General features: G+C 39.1%; 1 protein-coding gene across 6 annotated transcripts in view; it reads right to left on the bottom strand.

The window, feature by feature from the left end:
• The window catches only part of GANC (glucosidase alpha, neutral C), a 99,548-nt gene that overhangs the window by 12,174 nt on the left and 67,910 nt on the right, over window positions 1-19,464 (bottom strand). For all 6 annotated transcript variants that reach the window (XM_058294005.1, XM_058294006.1, XM_058294003.2 and 3 more), the window contains 4 exons: window positions 14,589-14,690; window positions 13,115-13,358; window positions 11,685-11,749; window positions 9,073-9,149 (listed from right to left, as the gene is read on the bottom strand). In XM_058294005.1, the coding sequence (XP_058149988.1) occupies window positions 9,073-9,149; window positions 11,685-11,749; window positions 13,115-13,358; window positions 14,589-14,690 (488 nt within the window). The remainder of the gene's footprint in view (window positions 1-9,072; window positions 9,150-11,684; window positions 11,750-13,114; window positions 13,359-14,588; window positions 14,691-19,464) is intronic.

Raw genomic sequence — 19,464 nt, 5'->3', positions numbered from 1 at the left:
TATATGATTGAACAGAAAAGACAGAGTTCCTCCCTTATGGATCTATTTATAGTCCAGCTGCATCATGGAAACTTAATGCTTCTAGCAGTAGGAGATGACAGAAAAGAGAAAAAAGCACATTGCAGGCAAATAAATTACAAATAATATGGGAGAAAAGGAAAGCCTTAGAGAAGGAAATAGATTTCCTGGGAGAAAAACAAATGGAAACTGAGGTGGGGAAAAAAGCCAGTCATAGCAAAACTACCTTAAGTTATTACTATAGTATATATATATTTCTTACCGAGTACAATTCAGGGATAAGGTTCAAACTCTTTATTTGGGATCCTTATCCAGGGGTTTAGTCACAGAGGGAGCAAAAAGGTCTCACAATGTAATTTGATGGGATAAATCCTTAAGATACCATCAGAAGCCTGAAAATAAAACCCCCCTTTTCTCTCTCTCTTCTAGCCAAGTACAATTTCCGGCAGCTGCAGAGTCTGTTTCACGTTTTTACCTCCTGGGATTAGCACATACTTATATAGCAGGGCTGTAAAGTCTGTCACTGTCTTGCTCTGAATGTGATAGGGCTATGACTTAACTATCATTATATAGAGTGAACTCTTAATTCAACAGGATCAACCCTACTTTGGTCATGATGTATTATCCTTGGCTGGATTAAATTTGCTAGTGTTTGGTTAAGAATTTCTGTGCCTATGTTTATAAGATATATTGTCTTAATTTTCTTTTCTTGTAATGTCTTTCTCTGAGTTCTCTTACTCTATTTTTTTCTCTCTCTGGTTAACTTTTTATTTTTATTTTTTAAAGATTTATTTATTTATTTCTCTCCCCGCCCCCCCGGCCCCGGTTGTCTGTTCTCTGTGTCTATTCGCAGCATGTTCTTCTTTGTCTGCTTCTGTTGTCAGCAGCACGGGAATCTGTGTTTCCTTTTGTTGCATTATCCTGTTGTGTCATCTCTCCGTGTGTGCGGCACCATTCCTGGGCAGGCTGCACTTTCTTTCGCGCTGGGCGGCTCTCCTCACGGGGCGCACTCCTTGCGCGTGGGGCTCCCCTACACAGGGGACATCCCTGCGTGGCAGGGCACTCCTTGTACGCATAAGCACTGCGCATGGGCCAGCTCCACACGGGTCAAGGAGGTCCAGAGTTTGAACCGCGGACCTCCCATGTGGTAGACGGACGCCCTAACCACTGGGCCAAGTCCGTTTCCCTCTCTGGTTAATTTTAATAGCTTTAGCTGAAGAGCTGGTGGGAGTGAAAGGTAAAAAAAATGGACTCAAACAAGGTTTGGGGATTATCTGTCCGCCATTTCCAGAAGTAATTAAAATGAGAGGGATAGAATATATGCTCTGGTGCCATGTACAAATATCTCTGGCCTAGAGAGGTCTGAGATCTGGTACAAAATATCATGTGGTCAAGCCTAGTGCCTCATTTTGCATTTTGCAAGCACTTACTGAGAGCCTATTATATGCCACGTTTCCATCTGGATAATAGGGATGCAGCAGTGAACATAATAGATAAAAATTACTTCCCTCAAGGAGCTAACATAATAGTGGGACAGACAATAATCAACCAAATAAATAAATATATTGCACGATAGAAAGTGGCAAGTTCTGTGAAGAAAAATAAAGGATGGAAGAGTGCTAAGCAGCACCAGGGGCAGAAGGAATAGTTTGTAATTTTAAATGGGTGGTCAGGGAAGGCTTTACTGAGGAAATATTTAAGCAAAAATGTGAAACATATGAGAGAAGGGCCACACAGAATTGTGGGCAGGAGTGACAGTAGACTTCTGACAGTCCCCTTTTGTGGTGTGATGTACTAGCTAGTCAACCGAGATCAGGGGACAGGTCTGGCAAGAAATAAAGAGCCTGGCTCTATTACCCATGGTTTGTGAATATGTAGCAAGAGTAACAATCACAGAAAATTCTGGAAAAAATTGTTGAAGGAATATTGTACATAGTTACAAAAATGTGCTTGCAATGATAATAGGTCATTAGTACAAATTCTTGGTCAAGTCTTAATGGGAGCCTGCTGTTTCATCATAATGTTTGGAACTGACTTGAGAAACTCAGCAGAAATGTGAGATGGGACAATTTATTTAGCTGTTGTTGTATTTAACCTTTGTCTTAGGGTTCTCTGTTGCAGGGGAACCTATGTAAAGAGCCTTCTGCTTCAGAACTACAAATTACTGAAGAAACCAAGAGGAAAGGACAAAATTCATTTATGTTATAGAGAAAAACCTGGTTATTGTCATAGCAATAACAACAACTGTAGTGAGATGAATGGTGGACTTTCCAAAAAGATAAATTCATTTCCTAAATACACAACCCAGTGAATATTATCTTATATGGTAACAGAATTGATTGTTTTAAGGATCTTGAGATAAGGAGATTATCCAGGATTATCTGGGTGGGGCCTAAATGCCATCCTAAGTGTCCTTATAAGAGAAACAGAAGAGGAAGAGATGTGCAGAGGGAGACAGAGAATGGAAAGATGTGGCTCCAGGCCAAGGAGTGCCAGAAGCTAAGAGGGAGACATGGAATGGATTCTCCTCAGCCCCCAGAAGGAACTAACCCTGCCGACCCCTTGATTTTGGACTTTGAGCCTCTAGAACTGTAAAAGAACAAATTTTGTTTTAAGCCACCAAGTTTATGGTAGTTTGTGACAGTAGCCACAGGAAACTAATATAATAATCAAACCTGTAAAACCAGATTGAGGAAGAACACTGGCATTGGATGTGGGTTCATGTGTGTTGCCATCCAATGCCTGGTGGTACTGAGCAGGAAGCATGCCTGGCTCAGTTATCTCACTGCCTACCTTGGCAGTCCAGGAATATCTGGTCCCAAGCTCAGCTCAGAATCCTTCATGGCTCCTCCCCTTGCTTTCTTTTTTAAAATTTTTAAAATTTAATTGCCTTTTTTTTTTAAAAAAAAGATAAATAGATCACAAAAAATATTACATTAAGAAATATAAGTGGTTGCTATATACCCCACACTACCCGACTCCTCACACATCAACAACCTCTTTCATCACTGTGGCATATTGATTGCATTTGGTGAATACATCTTGGAGCACTGCTGCACCACATGGATTATAGTTTACATTATAGTTTACACTCTCCCCCAATACATTCAGTGGGTTATGGCAGGATATATAATGTCCAGCATCTGTCCCTGCAATATCATTTAGGACAACTCCAAGTTCCAAAAATGCCCCCACATCACACCTCTTCTTCCCTCTCCCTGCCCTCAGCAACTACAGTGGCCACTGTCTCCACATCAATGATACAGTTTCTTCAATTGCTAGAGTCACAACAGTTCTATAGTAGAATACCAGTAAGTCTACTCTAATCCATATTTTATTCTTCCACCCTGTGGACAATGGGATGGTGATGTTCACTCCAAGCCTTTTGTACCTCAAAGGAGTTTGTCAAGAAAGTGAAAAGACAGCCTACCCAATGGGAGAAAATATTTGGTAACCATATATCTGATAGGAAAGTAATATCCTGCATACATAAAGAAATCCTGTATCTCAAAAATAAAAAGACAAACAACCCATTTAAAAAATGGGCAAGAGATTTGAACAGACGCTTCTCCAAAGAAGAAATACAAATGGCTAAAAAGCACATGGAAAGATGCTCAAAATCACTAGCTATTAGGAAAATGCAAATCAAAACTACAATGAGATACCATCTTACTCCCATTAGACTGGCAGCTATTAAAAAAAACAAGACTACAAGTGTTGGAAAGGATGTGGAGGAATGTGAACACTCATCCACTGCTGGTGGGAATGCAGAAGGATCCAGCCATTCTGGAGAACAGTTTGGTGGTTCCTCAAACAACTAGCTCTAGATTTTCTATATGACCCAGCAATTCTACTGCTGGGTATAAACCCAGAAGAACTGAAAACAAGGACACAGACTGTTATATGCACACCAATGTTCATAGCGGCATTATTCACTATTGCCAAAAGAGGGAATCAACCCAAATGCCCATCAACAGATGAATGGATAAACAGAATGTAATATATACATACAATGGAATGCTACTCAGCTATAAGAAGGAATACAATACAAACACATGGGATAACATGGATGAATCTTGAGGACCTTATGTAGAGTGAAGCAAGCCAGGCATTGAAGGACAAATACTACATGATCTCTCTGATATGAAATAAGAAAACCAAGCTGTCTCAGAGAGCTAGAGACTGGATGATAGGCTTGTAGGAAATTGAGGGGCAGAGGAAGGTTGTGAGCTGATGCTTCCATGGGTGAAATCTATGATAAAGTGGAGGTAAGTAGTTGTAGAGGGAAGGAATAAGATGGGGGTATAGGGATACTATTGGGTGGGGCTTTGCAGGCTAGGGTGGGCGGATGGGTCAGATGGTCCAAGGAACTGGGGGCGGACAGTTGGGGGGAACAGATGAACATGGGAGATTGTCGGGTATGTGGTTGAAACAATAATGTTGAGAAAACTTTAGAAAATATAATAAGAAGGGCTACCTGTTTAAGGTGCTTAATGGGGGGGGGCATCTGGCATAGGAGCAGGCTTCTAGGGAGTTTGTGAGCGCTCAACTTGTCATAGTGTATTATATCATTGGGTGGAAACCTGATGTTCTCAAACATAAGGAATTGTGTCTCTTGAGAGAATTGGTGGCTCCCAACTGGAGAGGACAGTCTAGTGTGTTAAGCCCTCAGCATTGTTCCAAGTATCTGTAAATCTGGTCCTTCCACTGTGGGCCATGAGGGGAGAGGAAGAGAGGAACAGAACAGATGGAAGCTGGGTAACTAGGGGGCAAGGGAAGTGTTCTACAAGATTGTGCAATGATGGATAGAGAATATGTTAAATTTCACCAAAAATGTATAAAAGTCTATAGGCTAAAATGTAAACCATAATGTAAACCATAATGTAACTAAAAATTTAGAAAATTGTACAGTCTAAAATATAAACCATAATGTAAACCAAAATGAACCATGTTTGGTAGCTATGTTTCAATATCTGTACATCAGCTGCAGCAAATACAGCATGAATATGTAAAAAGATCATTGCTAGGGAAGGGGGAAAAGGGTTTGATGTTCGATATATGGGAGTCCCCTATATTGTACAGGTGACTTTACTGTGGTCTAAAACTTTTTTTTTTCTTCTGTGACTGCTTCTATCCTTATCAGTGGCGCTGGGAATCTGTGTTTCTTTTTTTTGCGTCATCTCATATCAGCTCTCCGTGTGTGCAGTGCCATTCTTGGGCAGGCTGCACTTTCTTTTGCGCTGGGCGGCTCTCCTTATGGGGTGCACTCCTTGCGCGTGGGGCTCCCCTATGCGGGGACACCTGTGTGACACGGCACTCCTTGCGCGCATCAGCACTGGGCATGGGCCAGCTCCACACGGGTCAAGGAGGCCCAGGATTTGAACTGTGGACCTCCCATGTAGGCGGATGTCCTATCCATTGGGCCAAGTCTGCTTCCCTGAAGACAAAATTAAAAATTAAAAAAAAAAAAAAAAAAAGGATGCAGACACTGAGGAAGGAATGAAAGAAATTGCCTTGCCACTGTACCTACAAGGCAACACCTATTTGAGTGATGAAAGGCAAAATGTCAAAAACAAAGTTTTATGATATTTTTCACTTTTAAATACCCCAATTTATTTTTTACTTTTAGTTTTTCTAAATTAGTATGTATTCTATTTCTAATCTTTAAACCTATCATTACTATTTCATTTTTCTACTAATGGAATTTGGCAATATATTAGGCTTCATTTTTGTATTAGTCAGCAAAAAGGGTGCTGATGCAAAATATCAGAAACGGGTTGGTTTTTACAAAGGGTATTTATTTGGAGTAGGAGGTTACTGATACCAGGCCATAAAGCATAAGTTACTTCCCTCACCAAAGTCTATTTGGAGCAAGATGGCTGCTGACATCTGCAAGGGTTCAGGCTTCCTGGGTTCCTACATTCCTGGGGCTTGCTTTTCTCTGGGTTTAAGGTTCCTTTCTTCCTGGGGCTGGCTTCTCTTTCCTCTGTGAGCTTACTTCCCGGGGCTCCAGCTTAAGTCTTCAGCATCAAACTCCAACATCAGAAACCCTCAACTCTGTTCTTTGTCATGCCTTTTATCTGTGAGCCCCACCCTACAAGGGGTGGGGACTCAAAGCCCTAATCATAACTCAGTCATGACCAGGTACAGATCAGATTACAAACATAATCCAATATCTATTTTTAGAATTCATAACCATGTCAAACTGCTACAATTTTTGAAGAAGTTTTGGACCACAGAGGGGTTCAACTATGGCAAGGAGGAACACTGGTGTGGGGTGTTATTGATGGGGAACACATGGTTGGGAGGGAGTAGTCCAGGGCACGTATATAGCGTATATATAAATGTTCAGATATTCACTGGGTATTTTCATAGTAGTTACACTTACAAATGACAACTGAGAAAGTGCCAAGTTCCTAGCCAGGGGAGCTCTGTCACATTCCCCAAAGGAACAGCAAAAATCCCCCAAGTGAAAAGGCAAAGACCAGTGAAGAAGGATGGTCCAATGATGAGCTCTTGATATTGATGACTGTGCTTATGGGTCTGTGTGCCTGAAATTCAATTAGACCTAGAGCTGCAGGGTTCCTAAGAGTTAGCTCTTGAGAGCCTCCATGTTGCTCAAACATGACCACTCTCTAGGCCAAACTCAGCATGTAAATGCATTACCCTCCCTCCAGCATGGAACCTGACTCCTGGGGATGAGCCTCCCTGGCACTGAAGGATTACTACCAATCACTAACTGGTAATGCAAGTAAAAGGGGGATAATGGCAAAGACAAATGAGTTTATATGGCTAAGAATCTTCAAAAAGAGTTGGGAAGTGGGAAGCGGATTTGGCTCAATGGACAGAGTGTCTGCATACCACATGGAAGGCCCAGGGTTCAAACCCAGGGCCTCCTGACCCATGTGATGAGATGGCCCATGTGCAGTGTTGATGTGCACAAGGAGTGCCATGCCACGCAGGGGTGTCCTCCATGTAGGGGAGCCCCACGTGCAAGGAGTGTGCCCCATAAGGAGAGCCGCCCAGTGTGAAAAAAGTGCAGCCTGCCCAGGAGCACAGTACACATGGAGAGCTGATGCAGCAAGATGACGCAACAAAAAGAGACACAAATTCCTGGTGCTGCTGACAAGAATAAAAGCGGACACAGAACATGCAGCAAATGGACACAGAGAGCAGGCAACTGGGGGGCAGGTTGGGGCAGGGGAAATAAATAAAAAAAATAATAAATCTTAAAAAAAAGAAAAAGAGCTGGGAGGTCATCAGAGGGGTCGTGCTTACGCACATCTCAGCAGGATCCAAGAGACAGCCAAAGTAGATAACAACCCCAGATACTGGTACTCCTGAGGGCTAGAGAGAAACACAGGTTATATGGTCATGGCAGATGGCTCTGGAGTTCAGTGCCTTGTCAGTGGACCCTACTTTGTAATTTGTGTTCCTGAGTGTGATGGAGTTGGACCTTTCTACACAAGTGTCTTCTATCACTTTTACTGAGCCTATGGTTGACACTGGGGTTGGTGTATACTCAGGAGACATGAATCCCTGGACTGGCCATGTGCCAGATGGGCCCTGAGCCTCAGCAAAGTTGTAACTTCTACTCTCTGGTTCGTTGGACTTACCCAGGTCAGCTAACAGGGAGGTGAAGATGGTCAACCACCAAGCCAGGGAACCAAGAGTGCCTAAAACTGCAAGCAGGAGAATCACATTCATCACCCATGTGGGATCTGAGTCCTCTTGCTTTTTGAAGCCTGTGGTGAGGCTCCATGGTGCAGGCACTCTCCCCAGGGTCTGTCTCCTTCCTGCTCTCCATTCCAGAACCTCTTACCCTGGTCTGGTGCACTGAGTTTCTGCCGTCTCCTCTCCTGGCCACTTTGGACACATTCTTGGTCCGTCTTTAGAGGCTGTTGCTCTTATTACTCTTCAGCTTTCTGCCCTGTGAACCATAAATTATTCCCACCTTTCCTGTGTGCCCTGCCTGAGTTCACTGCTCTGGGCTCCCGCAGGTCTAGGATGATATTTTATACAGTGATAATACTCAATGACAAATAACTAACAAAAGGGCAGAGGAAGGCTGGAGGGGCAGAGAAAGAAATCATTGTTGTTACTTTTTATCCACTTTGGTGAGTGTCTGAAGATCAGTTTTTAAAAATTACTATTAGAGAAATTGTGGGTTTATAGCGCAATTATGCATAAAACGTAAGATACCCATTTATCACCACCACCACCACCTTGCATTGGTGTGGAACATTTGTAACAACTGATGATAGCCCTTTTTTAAAAAAAAATGTACTATCCTTTTTAACAATAGTTACCTTTGTTACAATTGATGAAACATTATTAAAATAGTACTGTTAACTATTGTCTGTAGTTTACATTCAGTGTATTTTTTTCCATCTATCATCCTATTAGGACTGTGTATTAGAGTCATACATTTGTTTTAATTCATGAAAGACTATTCTTATGCTTGTACTATTATCTATAGTTCATCGTCTATAACAGGGTTCACTGTGTTACACAATCCCATGTTTTATTTTTCAATTTTTATTCTAGTAACATGTGCAACCTAAAGTTTTTCCTTTTAACCACATTCACCGATATAATTCAGTACTGTTAATTATACTAACAATAATATGCTACCATCAACACCATCCATTTCCAAACCTTTAGAATCAACCTAAATAGAAATTCTGTACAAATTAAACATCAACTCCCCATTCTCTAATCCCAATCTATCCCTTCCCCTCAGTAACCTGTATAAGAAGTTAGCTTTTGATAGCAGAAAGTCTCAGGATTCAGATAGAGCCAGAAGAAAAGAATGAATGTCTCATGGTAGATCCTCCTTGGGGTCATTACCCATTCATCCCCTGTCCTCCATTAAGTGTCTTGCCCTCTGAGGACAGCGATCATGACTTATAAGAAATTTTCAGTTGTTATAGTCATTTGGGCTATATTAACAACTGCATGATTAAGAAAGCTCTTTCCTAAAAGGGGCTAATTTATCAGAATGAAGGGATGAGAGACAGACATAAAAGGTATGCGGTTGTAGTTTACTCTTACCTCATTGGATCCTGGTAGAAAAACATCAACAATGGTGGCTTTTGGTTCTGTGACTGGATGAACCAATAAAGCACTTCCTAAAAAAATGAATAAGAGAGTTGAGTATCATTATAAAAGATCTGAGAACATCCTTCCCCTTTAACTGATAGCTCTTGCGGTTTTAAAGACTACTTGATTGTGAGCTTCTTGAAGATAGAGACTATGATGAGTTGAACCAATAATTCAGCAGAGAGATGCACTGTTAAAAAGAGGAAGGGTGCTCAAAGAATTGACTGTATTATCTCTGGTCATTAATCCATTTATAGGGTATTAGAATTGCAGGAAGGAGCCCTGACACAGTCAACCACAGTCTCATTTTGTGCATAACCGCTAGGATGCCAGTAGTCTGAAAGTACCATTGCACCTCTCCATGTGCATCATTGTTTACTGTGAGTGACTTCAATGATGATCAGTCCACAACTGTCACCCAGAATGGTCTGTGTGGATGCTCAGAGCCTCTTGCTTGGAAGGTTGCAATCCCCTTAAAGGCAGTACGGGTTATTAATTTTGTTGTGACCTTGACACCACATGTATATAAAATTCATCCATTTATGAATTCATTGTTTTATTCAACAAATATTTATTGAGTGCCTACTGAATGCCAGGCATTGTGCTACGCTCCGGGACACAGTGGCAAATATCACAGAGGTCATTCTTCCCCTCATGGGGTTTACAGTCAGTAGAAACATTTTGAACAAATAATTACAAATTAATTAAAGTTATGGCAAATACCAAAAAGACAAAAGTATAAAATGAGATGAAAGTTTTTTTTATAGAGGACGGACTGATTTTGACTAGGGTAAGTGGAATTAGGTGTAAGGAAGCAAGAAGTGATTGGGGAAGTTTTCTCTAAGGAAGTGAATATTAAACTGACAGATTTTTAAAAATGTCTATTAGAGGTGGAATGGACATTGCCATCCCAGAGTCCTCAGGATGGAGGACTACAATATGGATTAGAGTGGACTTCTGGAATTCTATTATAGAATTATTGACTATAGCAATGGAAGAAATTGTATCATTGATGTAGAGGCAGTAGCCATGGGAGTTGCTGCGGGCACGGAAAAGGAAGAAGGTGTGACATGGGGCATTTTTGGGACTTGGAGTTGTCCTAAATGATACTGCAGGGATAGATGCAGGACATTACATGTCCTGCCATAACCCACTGAATGGACTGGGGGAAGAATGTAAATTACAATGTAAACTGTAATCCATGCTGTGTAGCAGTGCTCTAAAATGTATTCATCAAATGTAATGAATGTGCCACATTGATGAAAGAAGTTGTTGATGTGGGAGGAGTGGGAGGGGATGGGAGGGGGTGTGGAGTGGGGTATATGGGAACCTCATATATTTTTTAACATAACATTTTGTGTGATCTATATATCTTTATTTTTTTGTACATTAAAAAAAATTAAAGTCAATAGATCACGCAGAACATTACATTAAAAAAACATAAAAGGTTCCCATATGATCTATGCACCTTAAAAAAAAAAATCCCCGGGAAGCAGACTTGGCCCACTGGATAGGGCATCTGCCTACCACATGGGAGGTCCGCGGTTCAAACACTGGGCCTCCTTGACCTGTGTGGAGCTGGCCCATGCACAGTGCTGATGCGCACAAGGACTGCCATGCCACGCAGGGGTAGGTGACCCCACGTGCAAGGAGTGCGCCCCCATAAGGAGGGCCACCCAGTGCGAAAGAAAATGCAGCCGTCCCAGGAATGGCACCGCACACTCAGAGAGCTGATACAACAAGATGACGCAACAAAAAGAAACACAGATTCCTGGTGCTGGTGATAAGGATAGAAGTGGTCACAGAGGAACACGCAGCAAGTGGACATGGAGAGCAGACAACTGGGGGTGGGGATAAGGGGAGAGAAATTAAAAAAAAAAAATCTTAAAAAAAAATCCCTCATCCAGGAAAAAAAAATCTAGGAAATAGGCAATAGGTGCTGTTTTTTTTTAAAACAAATCTGTTTTATTGATGCATATTAATAAAGCATACAATTCACCTAAAGTGTAAAAAAAAAAAAGTATGTTTTGGGGTTTTCACTGTTTAGAAACAAGATTCACCTTTTGGGCACCTCTCTGTTAAGCCTGGCTTTTTGAGCCCTGTTCCCAAGATGACAACTCCCATGTTCTGGATTGGATGAACCCTTGTTCAAAAAGAGACCAACCAAAAAAGGGTTGTATTATTGCAAGTGAAATAAGCTCTTCTGTACTATATTTACTATATTCATCCAATCAACATTTTTCTACTTCCCGTTCTTGCAGTGTCTCACAGAGTTTAGGAGGGGACCCAGAAGAAGAATTCCAAATTGCACCCACAAATACAGTGGATTTATCTGAAGCTAATGAGAACAATATTATGAGAAGTACTACATGACAACAAAATAGTGCAATGATCCCATTAATGCATATTAGGTACTAAAAATTTGGGAGGAGGAATTTATTTTATTTTTACTTTTTTGGCTTTCTTGGGATTAGGGATTTTTTAAAGTGCTTTTAAACTATAAAATATAATAAAAACCTAATTATCGTATTATTTGTAACTATAATTAATTAAGAAATGCTTACCCAACATGTATTCATCTTCCACGTCAAAGGTCTCTAATTCATTAGGGAACTCAACCCACAGAGGCCTGGGGAAAGGGAAAAAACCCAAACACTTCTACCTTACTATCGTGAGAGGTTTTATTACAATTCAATCACTTTTATTTTGGTTTAATAATTACTCAAAGGAAACTGGAAAGAGCCAAAGAGTCAAGAGTCTTTCATATGATTCAAGATTTTATGAGAAATTGCTAGGATCACTATATATTTTTCTTATGTGAAAGAGTTATCTATTAGCTTAAGTGTTCTAGTGAAGGATTGAGAATTCTGGCACCTGCAATTTTTTATTTCTGATTGTTGAGCACTAAAGGCTACTTTTTGTGTAAGTCCAAAGGCCCTATACCTTTGATATAAAACAAATTAAATGGCTGTAAAATGATATTTTACAATGATAATTCTGTGCCAGTTTTAATGCTGTCACTGCCTTTGATGTATCACTTAATCATTACTTGTTTAAATGAAAAGAACTGGCCATTTATTTTTTAAGCTGGCACATTTTTGGAGGGTTAAAAATCTGCTGTTTGTACTGTTTCGATTTTTATTGCCATACACAACTATCTAGGAGGGTATTTGGCCTTACAGAAATAACAACACTTTCATTAGCAATGTATCTGGATAGGAACTTAATGGTTATAATCATTTTTTTTCAATTTCATGAGGAAAAGATACTTTGTGGTAAGAGATACTTCTTAGTTTATTCACTAGCCTTTGCAATAATATATTCCTTTCATACCGAATGGTAACAAAGGAGTGCTCTCTAAACCTGGCTGATGTCTAGAATTACCAGGAAACTTCTAAGTACCTGGGACCTACTCAAGGAGACTCTTAGTAGGTTTGAAGGTGTCCTTGGAAATTGTATTTTTAAAAATCTTCTTAGATGATTCTGATCTTAGCCAGGTTTAGGAACCACTTGATCCAGAAGGTTTAGTGAATTATGTGTATCTCTGTGTGTACGGGTCTCTAACTTACAAGATTTTCATATCTTGACTTCAAAATAGAATTAGAATATAATTTACACACCAGGCAAACGTTCACCTCAAACTTGGAATAGTTTAGCCTTAAGGGTAAGATAAAGTCCAAGACTGGCAGAATAAGATATTCTTCAAGAGCATGCTGGTAAGTAAAATACTGAATGAAATCAGTTACAGTCACTTCCTTTTTCTTCGAAAGATCTTTATAACTATTTCCTATCAAATATTAACACTTTAATCACTGAGTAGCAGGGGCCTAGTTTTTTTCTTCCACAGTCAGCAACCTGCTCACTGTTGGTGCTCTATAAACTGAAAAACTATTCTTCACTTTTTCTCTTTGACTCACTTAGTAATCACTCTGCCCCTAGCCACCCCTGTTATAGACTAGGTGCTGAGGCACCTGATTGGATGAAGCATTTTTACCTCAGGACAGGTTCAGAGGCTATGTGTGCATGGTAGAACAGAGAGTACCAATAGGGCAGAAGGGTGTAGCGTGCTTTGATGGCTTCTCGGATAAGCCTTGTGTATTTCTCTCCAAAGAGCCAGGGTTCTCGCCGTTTGGTGTTTATGGTAGCGTGGCCACGGAAGAAGGGTTGGTAGGCTCCAGCCTGGTACCAACGCACTAGCAGCTCTGCTTCTGGATTCCCGATGAATCCGCCTACATCGGCTGGTTAAAGAAAGGCAAAGTGCGGTTACCGGGCTTCTAACAAACCATGCACACAGGTAAAAGAAGGCATTTGAAGACTGACAGCAAAAAGGTGCCATATGCCTACTCAAAATGACAAGATAAAACTGTGGCCTCAAAGAAGGGAACACATTCTAAAAAACTCAGCCTGTTTGACAATATGATCTTTGGATATTCTTTTCTACTGCAAGGTCAACATTCTTATATGTTTCTGAACACAAAAGAAAGTATAAAATGTCTGCCAGATAAATAAATGTGTGTGTGTGTGTGTGTGTGTGTGTGTATGGTGATAATGGTGGGATTTGTTCCTCTGAAAGCAACAGTTGCGCCAAGATAAAAATTATAGAATGAACCAAAGAAAAACAGATAATCAGAATTAAAGGAGTACGTAGAATTTCATGCTAAGTCCTTGAGTCGAATATATATTTCTTGTATTGGTATGGAAACCTATGCCATAAAAACACATGTCTCAGAAAGTGTGATATTAATTTAGTTGCTTCTGTTCCTATAGAAAACAAGGAGTAGCTCGAACTATAGAAACGCTAAATACCTTCCATATGGAGATCTTTTATCTGCAGAGAATTACTAGTATGCAGGGAAGACAGTTCATCAGAGAATCTTGTTTCAACTAAATTTATCTGTCCCATGAGCATATCTGTTTTCTTCCCATAGTTAAAATATGTAACAGAATTTTAAACCTGCTAAGTAGACAAGATTTCTGTAAGGCTGACTTTTGATTTGTTAAATTCTTTGCAGTTCTCTCCATTTTTCTTATTTTCAAGAGGAAAAAATATATTTCAGGAATAGAAATTCAGTTATCTAAAGTGTTGAAGGAGGAAGTGATAACAGAATGAGGGAAAAAGCATTCTGGCTCTGTAATTGACAACTTCATTTATTTCATGCCCTTAATTCAGATAAGACTCAAACAGCTCTAAAACATCCCTCCCTTTACTCTCCCTCTAATTCAAACCCCTTATTTTTCATATTCTCTTTCCCAAATTTATACCTGCCCTAAGCAGCAAATTAGAAGGGATTTGTGAGCAGCTTTTACAAAACGTATTTTGGTTTTTAATTTTCTTTCTCTTCAAGCCTTAGGAAAAGACTTTTTTTTTTTTTTGAGGTACTAGGGCTGGGGATTGAACCCAGGAACTAATATGTGGGAAGTCAGCACTTAACCTCTGAGCAACATTGGCTCCCATGGACTTATCTTACCTCCACAAAATGAAATCCCAGTGATGCTAAGAGTAAGCAACATTGGTAGAGAAATTTTCAGGTAACTCCATTTGGATCTGTTGTCACCTGTCCACACAGCACCTTTGGTCATCAGCAGCAAGGTATTAACAAAAAAATCATATATTAGCCCATGCATTCAATTTCATATTCAGATATTCCTTAAAATATTCAAATCATTTTCTACAATGAAAATGTATTAATTTTCTAATAAGAAAAAGTTATTAAAACTCACCATAAAAATAAGCATTTTATAAAGCATATTCTGAAACTGCACTTATTTTTGAAATACAACTCAGTCTGATTTTAGGAGAAACATTTTTTTAAATCAACATTATTGAAATATAATTTTAATATACTGAAATGTACCTAATTTAAGTGAAGAGTTTGGGAAGCAGAAGTGTCTCAAGCAGCTGTGCTCCCACCTTCCACATGGGAGGTCCCGGGTTCAGTTCCCGGTACCTCCTAGAGAGGACGAACAAGACAATGAGCTGAAGTGACAGGCTGGCAACAAGATGACACAGTGAGATGATGCAACAGAATGACACAGCGAGGAAACACGATGGGAGACATTACAAGCGAGGAACAGAGGTGGCGCAAGTGATTGGGTACCTCCCTCCCACATGGAAGGTCCTGGGTTCTGTTCCCAGTGACTCCTAAAAAAAGAAGACGAACAAAGAGTGGATAGCAACTGCAAACAATGGGGGGTGTGGTGAGGGGAGAAATAAAAAAAATAAATCTTTAAAAAAAAGTGAAGTTTGATAAAATTTGAAAAATGTATATACCCATATTGCCACCACCACCACCAAGGTACAGAACATTTCCATAACTGCAAAAGTTCTCTGTGCTGCTTTGCAGTCAATAATCCCCAGTTCAACCAACCACAAATACAGACTACTCTTTTTAGAATGTCATGTAAATGGAAACATACACTACACGATTTTTTGTATTCCCACTTTTTTTCACTCTGCCTAATGTTTTTTAGATTCATCCATGTTGAAGCTCATTTGCTGAGTAGTATTCATATTATGGATATGTTGCAAGTTGTTTATCCATTCACCAATTTGTATTTCTTCTAGGTTTTGGTTATTATCAATAAAGCTGCTATGAACATTTATGTACAAATTTTTGTGAGACATATGTTTTCTTGTGGGTAAATACTTTGGAGTGGAATTGCAGGGTCATATGAAAATTATATGTTAAAGATTTTAAGAACATTCCAAACTGTTCAGCAAAGTGGTTGTAGCATTTTACATTCCCAACAATGTATGAGTGTTCTAGTTGCTTTATATTTTTGTTAGCACTTGGGAGTGTCAGTCTTTTTAATTTTAGGCTTCCTAATGGGTATACTGGTAACTCTCCATGGTTTTAATGTGTATTTTCCTAATAACTAATGATGTTGCATATCATGTGTTTATTGGTCATTCACATACTTCTTTGTATATTCAAATCTTTTGCACATTTTAAAATTAGTTGTTAGTTATCTTATTGAGTTGTAAAAGTTCCTTATATATTCTGGATACAAGGCCTTTAACAACAGATAAATATGTATACTGCAAATATTTTCTCTCAGTCTGTGGCTTGCCTTTTCATTTTCTTAATGTCTTTAAGAGGGTGGAAGATTTTGATTTTGATGAAGTCCAATTTATCATTTTTTTCTTTTATGGGTCATTGTTTTTGTGTTCTATTCAAGAAATCTTTGCTTACTCCAAAGTCACCAAGATTTTTTCCTATATTTTCTTCTAGAAGTTATTTTTTGTTTTCTGTATTAGTTTTAACTTTTAAAATTTAGGTCTATATTTCACTTTGGGTTCATTTTTGTTTATGATATGAGGTAAGGGTCAAGGTTTATTTTTTTCCGTTTGTTGAAAAAGCTAACCTTTCTTCGTTGAATTGCCTTGGCAACTTCGTTGCAGATCAGTTGATCATATATGTTGTATTAGTTAGTCAAAGGGGTGTTGATGCAAAATACCAGAAATCTGTTGGCTTTTATAAAGGGTATTTTATTTAGGATAAAAGCCTAGTTAACAAGGCACTAAAAAGTCCAACTCAAGGTACCATATGAGGTACTTTCTCACCCAAAGTCTGTTGCCAAGTATTGAGGCAAGATGGCAGGTGATGTCTGTGAGGGTTCAGCCTTCCTCTTTCCTTTTAAGGCTCTGAGGTCCCAGCTTCTTCCAATCTCAGCTGTAGGCTGATATAGGGCTCTTCTCTCTTCTAGGGCTAGCTTATTTCTGGGCTCAGCTACTCTGTTCTCTTCACAAGGTCAGTTGTAAATTATCAGGCTCATCTCTCTTCCTAGGGCTGCAGGATCCTCTGTGTATCTTCCATGTATCTACTTCTGTGTGAGCCTCTGTTTTATCAGCCCACCAAAGAGGGTAGGGATTCAACCCTGCATGCCCCAATAACACGGTCGAATCAAAATCCTAATCTTATCATCATTTAATCAAAAACATCTCAGCTGAATCTAATACAATCAAAGGGTTATCATATCCAGAGGAACATACTAGTTTACAAATATAAACAATAGATCTTTTGGAATTCATAAATACTATCAAACTGCCACATACGTTTTGGACTCTTTCTGGATTCTCATTATTCTTTTCCACTGATATGTGTATCTATTCCTTCCTTCCCTCCACCCCCAACCCTCTAAAATTTGAGAAGAGAGGTACAGTCCATATTGGGGGACATAAAAGCAGTCACAATAATAGCTAATATTTACTGAGTTCTTACTGAGCCAGGTTGTGCTAAATACTTTCCTTGGATAATCCCAGTTAATCATCATGACAACTATTATTGATTGTATTTTTACAGATAGGGGAACTGAGGAAAACAGTGTATATATATAATCTGCCCAGAGTCACACAGTTATTAAATGGTAGCGCCAGGATTTGAATCAAGCAGTGTGACTCCAAAACCAGTGCTCCTGTTCATTGTATAAGGGTCTGTAAAGATTATATAACACTAAAAGAAAATGGTAAAAGAAAAAAATTCTTCTTTTCCTAAATCTAGATTACTCCTACACCATTTCTATCTTCTACCAAAATAGCTTTGATAACTACTTTTGTTTTAATCTTCCATAGAAGCACTTTAGGCTGTTCTATGACCAGCAAAGAAACATATTATCAAGGGACTGCTCTTTTTAAATGGTACTATAATAATTTCTCCTTGATTTCAAGTGAAATATGTATATATCTATATTATGATTTTGAAATCCACATGATGGCATTCTCATCAGGAAAGAAAGCTCTTGTAAATAAGTAGAAGTTTTCATGTCTCATAAGGTTGTTTTTTCTTAAGATTTATTTCTCTCCCTTCCCCTGCCTTGTTTTGCACTCCCTATCAGCTCTCTGTGTCCACTGGCTGTGTGCTCTCTGTGTCTGCTTGTCTTCTTTTTTAGGAGGCATGGGGAACTGAACCCAGGACCACAGTGTGGGAGGGAGGCACCCAATCACTTGAGCTGCATCTACTCCCTACTTGTTGTATCTCGTGTCATCTCATTGTGTCAGCTTGCCTCACCAGTCCATCATGCCAGCTTGCTGTCTTGCTTGTCTTCTTTAGGGGGCACCAGGGACTGAACCTGGGACCCCCCATGTGGTAGACAGGTGCCCAATTGCTTGAGCCACATCCACTTCCCCTCATAAGGTTGTTTGGTCAGAATTTCTCTCTGGTTATTAGTTTCAGTTTATGACTTAACAAAATAGTATGTATGATGGTGTATGATGGTGCAAAGCTTATAGCTTGATACAGAGTAATGAAGGCTAGGCAGTGGTCCAATATTTAAGTAACCCAAGATTACTTATTATTCATATCTTCTGTTATCTTAACTGATTTTAAATGTTTTCATTAAAAATACTTTATACTTTTTAAAATGATTAAAATGATACTCCTAAAGAATCTGGAAAAGAGAGAGAAAAAGATGAAAATTAAAATCATGCATAACACCCAAGGTACTATATTTTCTTGTATTTTGTCTGTCTAAACACTACCTAGTTATTGATTTAGATTACTAACTACATTATTTTTACACAAAATTGGGATAGTATATAAACACTTAGCCATTCTGCTTTTTATTATTTTTTTTTGCATTTCTTATCACATTTTATCATGCAATTACAGCTATCATTTTAAATAGTCTCATGATAGTCTATGAATACACTATACTTCTATAACTATTCTTTTATTGTTAGGTATTTAGATTTTCTTTTTCTTTTTCTTTTTTTTAAGAACTAATGTTGTGGAAGCATCTCTGGACATGAATCTTTGCCTGACATGATAATAATTTGGCTTTTTCCAGGATACCCAGGGGCTGGTATCCAGGGGTGGAGTGGGAGGCCTAATAATGTCAATGGTACAGTAGAGGATGGATTTTTCAAACTAGGACCTATGCTCCCAGTTATTTGTGCAAGACCAGGGTACTTAAAATAGCTTTCCTGACACAGGGTGGTTAAACAGAACTATATCTGCATTAGTTAGTATACTGGATCCAGTTAAAGATGACCCTGACCCCCAGACCTATTTTAATCTTTATTACTAAGTGGAACAGGTGGGTGAAGGGATGTGCTAGAAGTATATTTTTCCCTGTTTTGATAAATCAAAGTGATAGGATCAGGAATGACAATCCCAGTAAACTGAGATCCTTTGAAATCACTTTCCCAATGCCTAAATGGCCAGTTCTTCAGTGGGAACAAGTAACCAAACATTATTCAAATTGGTTTACTCTGTCTCAGAGGACAAATACATTTTTCAAAGCACATTACTCTCTATAATCTATGGCCTGCCCAATGGCTTTTTTTTTTTATTTTAAAGAGTTAATAGTCTTAAGTTCTGTTTTTTTTAAAGGATTTATTTATTT

Source organism: Dasypus novemcinctus, chromosome 3, assembly GCF_030445035.2.
Source record: "Dasypus novemcinctus isolate mDasNov1 chromosome 3, mDasNov1.1.hap2, whole genome shotgun sequence".
In the NCBI taxonomy this organism is placed as follows: domain Eukaryota; kingdom Metazoa; phylum Chordata; class Mammalia; order Cingulata; family Dasypodidae; genus Dasypus; species Dasypus novemcinctus.
This window is presented reverse-complemented; position numbering and strand designations above follow the sequence as displayed.